The sequence below is a fragment of the Sinohyriopsis cumingii genome, chromosome 17, assembly GCF_028554795.1.
Source record: "Sinohyriopsis cumingii isolate HCF-2022 chromosome 17, ASM2855479v2, whole genome shotgun sequence".
NCBI lineage: Eukaryota > Metazoa > Mollusca > Bivalvia > Unionida > Unionidae > Sinohyriopsis > Sinohyriopsis cumingii.
In genome coordinates, this window is record NC_142977.1 from 81,089,009 (window position 1) to 81,099,114 (window position 10,106).

Genomic DNA, 10,106 nt, shown 5'->3' on the forward strand with positions numbered 1-10,106 from the left:
ATCATTTGAATGGCTTATGATCACCTATATGTACTTTGTGATTGATAGTATTAATCAGTATGGTTGTATGAGGCACTTTCATTTTTACTTCAATTTTTAAGGTTTGTAGTAACAGATAAAATTAATGCAAGTGATACTCATTAATTTATAAGAAACATAAACATCAACAACACTTTTGTTTGAAAATTATAAATGTTAAAATTTGGAAAAATGTAATGTAATAACTGCTTTGTTATAATGAAATATCACCACAATAATGACAAAATACTATTACCTTCAACACCTTTCCATTCAATCCAGATTTTGACACAGACTCCAATATCCAAGGGCTACATTTGTTTCCCCTTGCTTGTCACCCACCTATGCCATAGCGATTCAAGGATGACAAGCTGTTCTGTCGAAAGTGATGTCCGCTCTGAATTCTGTTGAATATATCTATCAACAAATCAAAATATAATAATAATTATAACAAATGTCAAAATTAACATTGCATACTGGAGCCACATAGCATGTCATTTTGAATTTATTGATCATTTAAGAACTTACTCCTTGAAAATATCATTATAAATTTTAAAACAACTGTAACTCCATTTGTTTATAAATTTGGCCATGTTTGCAAAATACAAAAGAAAAATAATTTGTTTGTAAAATTTGTGGTTTCAGGTCATCAAGTATTTCATAGTTTCCACACAGGAACAGTTTTTGAAATGAAACAGTGGCAAGGTTTGAAGTCGAAAAACTGCTTTGGTCTACAATAAATAGAAACTTCGTGAATATCTACTGAATTATGACTGCCATTAGTTTTTTTTAAAACTAGTCTAATGTAATACTAAGCTTGTATACACTAATACACAGAGAATATACAGCATTTAAAGTTATAAGGTGCACCTAATATACATAATTTAAAGTTTTAAGGTGTAGAATTAAAAATACCCTGTACACAGCTTCGGTTAAAACCTTCTCAGACTGTTGGAAAACTAGATTCCTTTGTAAAAGTAACAGCAGGAACAAAGAAACAACAACAACAATGAAAGAGTCCTTCCAAGGAGCTGACACTAATGGACCGAAAGAATTTCCATGAATTCATGATAAAGCCATTTTTTGTTTCTATCTGCTAAGTGTTGAATCTGATAATAAGGTTTTCAAATCAACCAGTGTCGTGGCCATATTTCTTCCTGCTGAAAGCACGGTCCATGTTTCATGATTACATTAATTCAAACTGCTACGGCTCCAGTGGCCTGGTGGTTAGAGCATCTGTCTCAGATACAGGAGGTCGCGGATTTGAACCCCGGCCGTGTCATACCAAAGACTTATGAAAATGTTGCTAACAGTTGCCTCACACGACGCTCAGCATGAAGAGGATAGTGTTAGGGTTGGTCGGCCTGGTGTCATGATAATGTGACTGGGTGGGACATCATGCTACATGTACTAGAGATCACTATAAACTGCCGCACTGCAGATATTGTAGCGATAAGACTGAAAAATTTAAAAAATTCAAATCACACACACACACACTGTGCTTTCAGGATAGGTTTTGCTCCACACATGCTTAAAATGATAGCAAATTAATTTGGAAACCATGATGGATGTACGAATGGTACCATTTTTATTTAGTACCAGCTTAATATTGTAAGAAATCTTCTGCTGAAAACCCAATTCTGATCTGAATTTTCTTTTATGAAGAGTAGTGACAAGTTTTTCCCGATGACTGCCAGGTTATTGCTTTTTTTAAACATTAAGCTCGCGTCTGCCAATTTTGTTTGGCGTTCTTATTAATAGGAACATACGGTCATTCGAGCTGACAAATGCACCAAACGTTGATTACTGCTGCAGTATGACAGAAATTGAAAAAGTAAGTACGATGAAACTTTTTGGCTTTTTTGGAAATGTTTTCTAAGCAGTAATGCGGTAATAGGACGTACGAGGAATTGTATGGCAATCCTGCAAGTAATTCGCAGTAGAAGTATTAAAAAACGCTTGCTCATAGACGGACGAAGAACTATGAATACCTGACGATGCCATAAACATGTTTTGTCTATGGCTACTGCAGTTCTAATCCAATAAAAATTAAAAAAACCTGACTGACCATCATGGTCATCATCATTCGTTTTATTTAAAACCTGCATCATGTTTTGCATGACCATTAATTAAGGGGCTAACATGCTATTATTATAATACATTTACATCATATAAATCTTACAACTGAACAAGCATTAATATTATGGTTTCACTGTAAAAACGAAAGAAATCATTAAATTTAAATGTGTATCTACTTACCATTGGTATCTTGTGATGTTACGAACTTTACTGAAAAAATGGCCGATTGTTAGAACCTCTTTTCACTGAAGAGTATTTTATTGCGGAAGCTGACTGTCGCAGGGCGCCTCGATTTGAGTGTCAGTATTTAGAGAGTCCGACACGATCGCTAGCGCGAGAATGGTATACCGTGTCAAGTTATAAAGAGACTAGCACAGTAGATATATTTCCTATTAAAGAGAGTGACTCCAGTCGTATAGGGTGACGTATTCGTCTTTGGTCAATGACTATGTTGTTTCTTCTCATAGGAAACTAATCAGTACCCTGGAGAATGCAGGATCTGCCATACAAGCCACAGTACGACACACCCTAGCAAGAAACTGCGAAGATACGCACATATTCCTCCAGACAAGTATTTATGAAAAGGTGTTGCTAGGAGGCACCGGTGCCATATGTGGAACTATAGTCTGACTCTACATCCCCGTTTGTTTGTATCCCCCTACCGATTTAAAAAAACGAGAACGTTTAATGTGATACAAACTGACAGAACTAAGTCAATTGAATCATTGATTTATAATTGCTAACCTGATTGTAACCAGAATGGCACTAATGCTGGCATTCCCTGCACCATTTCATGCTTAACGGACTTTCCATACTAACACGGCACCATATCGCGTACACTATAGGCTAGTTTATTTCCATCAGACAATATAGTGACGTAGTTCATCCTGTTCGGCAACTGCTGAATAATTGCGTGAATTACATAACGTTGAGAGTTTGGAATTATATCCCTTTGCATATATGAACATAGAAATTAAACCGCTTGTTAAATCCACATAAAGAGCAAATTTGTAGTTGTCATTATTTTCCTTTGCTTGATTCGACATTGTAAATATCGGAAGCAGACGACTTATGTATGTGCATCTGTAGTCGTGATACACCCCTTTACTGAACATGGATTTGACCAGAAATTGGAAATGGATCCGAGCATGTCTGTCTATTACACTGAAAAGTTCCGTTTTGCATGAAACGAGCATAGGATGACGGTGTTAGGGCCACTCTACTCAAAGTTAGATTATAAACTATAAATCAATGAATGAATTCACTAAGTTCCTTGCATTTTTTATCACATTAAAGATTTCCACTATTTAAATCGGTAGGGAGGTGCAAACAAACGGGTTTGTATTGTCAGACTTTTGTTTTTCGCGTCTGCTACGACACTGACAAACGAAAAGTGCGCACTGCGCCTGGAACGAGCTGCAAAATCCAGACAGCAAAAAGCCCAGAAATTGCTGTCTTTGAAGTCAAGACCAGCGACTCCAAGAAAAACATGGCAGATCTGTCGGCCGCCATATCGGCTTTCAAGAGGACTTTCATGGACATCAGCGTCGGGAAATATTCTGTCCCATTGCGCACGCAATTTGTCTGTTGTGCTTAAGCGGATGTTTCTTATAGTGCACAGAGAGCAGAACGACCTCACCCACGCGATGCGCAGCGAACAGCAAACTTTATAGACAACACAAATAGCGTGTGCTATCACATCCGCACATACAGTCGCATAATAGAGAATGGCTACATTATAAGCTGCAAGATGTAAAACAAAGTAGCGTAAAACTTCATGGCTGACGAAGTGCGTGATGATATCGAAGGGAATATAGAAGACTAGTCCGGCTGACAAGTCTTGTAGGGTACATTTATCGTTCTGTAAATAATAACTAAGCACATTTCCCGGTTTATAAGGTATGCGAGGTTCACGTGCTTATGTACATCAAATGACATGGAACATTTATACGAATAGTTATTAATTTACTCACCAGACGTGCATCAGAAGATATTTGATACGAGAAACACATTCGGAATCTCGCATGTACCTCATTATCTTGTCTTCGTTCAGCTTAGTAGTCTAGTTTCCCGAGTTTACAATATATGATGCAGATTAAGTGTACAGTGATGTTGTTCTTAGCAATTAGTTGCTGGTTAGTGTCTAGAGGACCATTGATACATGAAATGTTATATCGTTTTAGGCAAGTAAAGAAACGTGTCTTCTCCAGAAACACCTCGTTCTCAGACCCGGTCTGGTTTAGGTAGGGTTGGACCTCACATTCTTTCTTATCCAGAATCCTGATCAATGTAGTTCCATTCAGTAGTGATTATAATTATTTATTCACTCAATAATATCATATAATATAGGGAAACAAAATATTATAACAAAATGTTCTTTATCAAACTACGTTCGGATAGCAATGTTAGAGTGTCCAGCCCATATATTTGTGTTCTAGGTATAAGCACAGACTTAGAATCTAACATCGGTTGCACATTCGAATTCGTTTTGAAATTATGACTAATGGTGCACATTTATATGTCCCTGGGGTATGATCAGAGTATTATTTATAACCTATTTCAAAACGGTGGCAAGTTCATCTTCAATCTTGCAATCTAATTATTTAAAGGTTGAATCGAAAAGCTTTAACAAATATTTTAATTTATCAAAATGTGCCCAACCCCTACCGCATCTGCTCCTTCCCTCCCTACCATCAGTGGATCAATGAAAACTCTAACATTACTGTGACATCGACTAATCTACACGTGCCCTAATTATGTTGGATTTTTTGATGTCCCTATTCTGAAAAAAAATAACGCAAGCACATGCGTACATGACTCTCGACTGTCATCCCAAAAGTTATAGGATAATTTAACATTATTTTCCAATTTATTATTATCTTAGGTATTGTATATATATATATATATATATATATATATATATATATATATATATATATATATATATATATATATATATACACACACACACACACACACAAGTGGATCTATACCCATATATTGTAACTTACTTATAAGCTATGTATGTATGTTTGTATGTATGTATGATATGTATGTATGTGTGATATGTATGTATGTATGTATGTTTGTATGTATCATATGCATGCAGGCATGTATGTATGTATGGGAAAGTTCGCATGTATAAATGCTCCTTGGTAAGTAAATGTAGCAAATATTTAACAATTACACTGCAACATTTTGCAATGATTTTTGTAACGAATGACACATTTCAGCTGCAGATTGTATTGTTTGGATTTTAAATTTTCTAAATTAAGTTCCTGAAGCATTTCAAGAATGACGTAAGTGGACACATAGATACCAATTTATGAAAGATGTTAGAAACATTAAGTAACTCATATTCATATAAATGAAAACAACTCCATTCTGTCGGAAAACATGAAAAGGTAACGAGTTATGTAGGTATAGCTAGTTGGAAAGTTAGATGCTTCTCGTTTCTTCAGTATGTTGACACTCATGATTCATTCTCGAAATTTTACTAAGAGCTTGTTGCGGTCCTTGGAGGGATTACTTACTATCTTAAATTTTCCTTGGTACTTTAATCACATATTTCTACACAAAACACTAAAGGCTCTCGTTCGCGGTCGCAACATTTCAAAAGCGAATGGAGCATTTGCTTCTGAATTTCACCGCATGTTTGGTGTCCATGCTTGCTGACATGTGAATTCAAACGATGCTTCGTGCGACGTAAAATAGGTTATCTACCAGAGAGTAGACCTTGCATGATTAAAAGAGCGCTTCCTTGTTCATGTCGCATACACATGTCACGTAATGTTTCCTGTAAATTTGGACATAGACACAAGGGTGAATTAAGTCTCAAAACAACCAACAGATAACTATGAAGCTTGCCCTCTTGTTCCTTTTCATTGGTAAGTGTACTTCTAATTGAATAGACTCTCTCTTTCTCTCTCTCTCTCTCTCTCTCTCTCTCTCTCTCTCTCTCTCTCTCTGATCTCTCTGTCTCTTTGTACATTAGCGTGATCCGATGGAAACAAGGTATACTTGACCGATCGAAAAATGCACTCCCAGGTTGATTTATGATACAGATCAACTGAATTTATAGTTTATGTATCAGACTCTGATGTTACAATTAAACTAGTAATACAATCTATTAATATGGACCTCTATCAACACAACATGTATATTATGCGGATTTCAAAACTGCCAATATACTAACTTGCTTGTCCGGGTTACCTCGGTTGTATATAAGTGCCAGCATCATAGTTGATAGATCAGTTACTGATGCCTACTCTACAAATAATAACTTTAATATTACTGTTAAATTAATTATTTTCCCTCAGGTACATATTTTGGACTAGTATGATTGAAAAGCCCCTCTAAAGAGAGTTTGAACATTAAAAAGGAAGACGACGAGCAATTAGTATTTTGATCATTACCATAAACACTGACAAGAATTATTGATATTTGATGATGATAGTTCTCATTATTGATAATAATAATAACATTAACATTATTATTATTATTATTATTATTATTATTATTATTTATAGCCTCCAGTTTGTTTGTGGTGGGAAATGCATGTAAGTTTCTCAACATTTTTGTTATATTAAATCTACAAAGAACGAAATACCATTTTTACAATGGAGATAACACCAATATAGAACAAAGAAGTTGTAAAATAGATAGATGCATCTATCTGTCTATTCATACAAAATATCGTTTCTGTGATGCAGATGATTCAAATGTGTGTGTGTGTGTGTGTGTGTGTGTGTGGATAATAATAATATACGAACAATACAAATAATAATTTTCTTTCAGATTCAAGTCCATAGGCAATAAAAACAGTATTTCACACAAAATATACCACAAAAGTCACAAACCAGTATTATGAAAACAATTTGCTCAAACGAACAATTATGGAACAATTTCGAAAAAAAATTATGAAACACTTCTTTCAAGATTTTCTTATTACTGTCAGCTATTACACTTCTAAATGAGCACATTCTCCGTCTGAGTAAAACGAAAAGGTTATTGACATTGTTCCTTACAAACATTCTCGACTCACTATGGCGCCTATCATAATCCAAAAAAATCGAAACGCATTTTTGTAACAGAAATTATCACATATGTTTTATAGGGTTCGTAATTCAAAGATATTTGGACTGAGTGTGGACATATCATCAGCAAACCTGAAGTTATTCGAAATAAAGCTACAATGTTACATCCAATACAAGACCCATTCACATAACGAATAATATCATCAATATATATATATATATATATATATATATATATATATATATATATATATATATATATATATATATATATATATTGATGATATTAATGGTTATCGTTATATATATATAACAGAAATGCAGATAGAACACATCTTTCCCGCACACCATTTCTCACACGGAAAGACAAATTAGTCATCTAACCCCACCTTACTCAAAATTGTTCTTTGTCGTACCAATTAAACAACATGCGAACAACATGCAATGAAACGTTTCTTAAAATTTTCTTTCTGAATAGGGTTTACTGATTTATTCGGTCAAAAGCCTTTTTAGCATCCAAGAAACAATCATGAACTGGACATACAGTATTAGAGGTTTCTTTGAAGGCACATAGACACGCATCAGTGATTATTCTGGAGATCTATTTCACATCTTCGAAAAAAGCTTAGCCCTAGACCTTTCGATTTCACATTGGCCTTCACAATAGGTAGAAAACTGATTTTGTCAGTTATGTTTTCAGTCTTCGTCTTGATCGACTTGACCATTGGTATAAGACTTACTCCAGTGATAACTATAATCATGCATATATACATATATCTAGTCAGACTGCAACAATTGAATCAATAAAGTCTTTTTATTGCTGGGAAGGTGTTAATAAAATTTGACGTCGTGTTTGCTGTGGCATGTAAGCTGAACATTTGTTAATTTTTTAATATTGTTCTGCGATTACGATGGTCACCTTGGTCATAATTAAAAGAACATGATTCGTGTTTCCAATTGAGTCAAACCAATGGCGCCAAAAGCATGTGTTCGCTAATTTAGACCGAAACATATTCCTGATCGCAATGTTTAAAAAGATGATTCTATACTTCCTGCATTTTACAATTTATTTGAAACAATTTTGAAACAGTATAATTTTTTGTTCGTTTCAAGAAAATAAAATTGATATTGCTCAATTACATTTTATACATTTTTTATGAAATAAACACAAATGTAAGATTCTATTTTTCACAAGACGTGATATTTAAATAGACGACTGAACATTAGCCCTCAACAATTGCAAATGATATTTATTAATATAATGAACATTACTAGCCTTTCAGTTCGACTGAGAAAAATAAATGTTCAACGATATTTCATATGCAATTAGTTCAGATTAATGATTCTATTAATCACACATCGACCAATCTTTTTAAAATCTCAACATAGTGTAGTGAACACATTCTGAAATGCAATTGGATGACTGTCATTATGCAGTTGTCATATATTAAATCACAGTGTCATATATGATGTCCTAAGTTGTTAGTAAATTGCATAATATTCAAAATATATATGGATTAATCAATGTAATTGTTAGTACAGTCTTCTCGTATAACATGGAATGTAGTGGTATCCACATGAAACTTCTCGTTCTGGTTTCATCATCGTATATATATATATATATATATATATATATATATATATATATATATATATATATATATATATATATATATATATATATATATATTATTGTTTTATTATTATTATTATTATTGTAGTTGTTACAATTTGCTTTCATCCTGGATGCACAACGGATGGCCATGGCTGCCTTGGAACAAGTGGAAATTGCTACAATAAATGTTTTTGTTACGGGGTATGTAAGTTCGAATAAATGTATACTATTTACAATGGTTATAAATACAGCTATGACGAATTTCTTTTAGAGGGTTCTGCGAGCGTACATACATACATATGTACATACTAAGAGAGATACAGATATACTTACATTCAGACACCTACTTTATCCTATTGTTGTAGCTAGCCAATCGAAACTCGAGAACTTAGCTTTACTCGTTCCAATAATAGTCGTAGCGGTAGTAGTATTAGTAGAAATCATCGTTATCATCTATGATTACAGATTTTACCTTTTAGAGAATGCTCTCAAAATTGTGTTTCCCACTTTACCATTTCATAGTCTGAGACTGAAATGCATTTGTAATAGAGTTCTTGATACACTAAGAGGAATTGGTATTTTATCTGTCTGGTATGTTTTTTTTATTTTTTATTTCCAGAGTGGTTACGAATACCGGTGTCATTACTGTGACTTGTAATGCCTGATACGACTATTTCCATTGCCAAATACTGGTCCGAAAAAGATGGATTCTATTTGTACAAATATGACGGGGTCTAAGACGAACTATTCTGAAAATTTGAATTTCGAAATGTCCTTTCCTGTGAGCAATATTAATAAAACATACGTATATTTACCCCTGATAAACATTTATCGCATCCAATTCTGTCTAATATATATATATATATATATATATATATATATATATATATATATATATATATATATATATATATATATATATATTACTAAGTAGAAACACAGAAATTAACTGAACAAACATGAGGCAAATTATCCTAATTGTTCTCTTTTATGTATAGACCCTCGTTTGTTTTCATGCGCTTGCACACTCGCACTCTTTATGCAAACATAGTAAATGTACAAGTACGACAAATTCTTTCTGAATATTTAAAATATTAAATAAAAAAAATGATTGGCTTTGTTTCTATTTCACTTTGCAAAGGACATTCACAAAGGCAATACATGTTATTAGTAGCCGATGCAAATAAACACCAAGGCTGCAAATTGCATACTATTAAACCATAATATATATTGTAGATGTTTATACTCTATAAGCATGTGTAGTTGATATTATTGTCACAAGATGAAGCCGGGTTGGGACTGGATTAGTGAAGACACCCAAAGCAACTACGTTAATAAGATGTTTATTTATAAACGCA

General features: G+C 33.7%; 1 protein-coding gene across 1 annotated transcript; it reads left to right on the forward strand.

The window, feature by feature from the left end:
* Window positions 1–5,869: 5,869 nt before the first annotated feature.
* Window positions 5,870–9,558, forward strand: LOC149779316 (defensin gallicin-like). Its single transcript, XM_089938601.1, has 4 exons — window positions 5,870–5,984; window positions 6,627–6,656; window positions 8,855–8,949; window positions 9,368–9,558. Exons 1-4 carry the CDS (start codon window positions 5,954–5,956, stop codon window positions 9,404–9,406), a joined length of 195 nt encoding a protein of 64 aa, XP_089794727.1. The 5' UTR covers window positions 5,870–5,953; the 3' UTR covers window positions 9,407–9,558.
* Window positions 9,559–10,106: the final 548 nt, after the last annotated feature.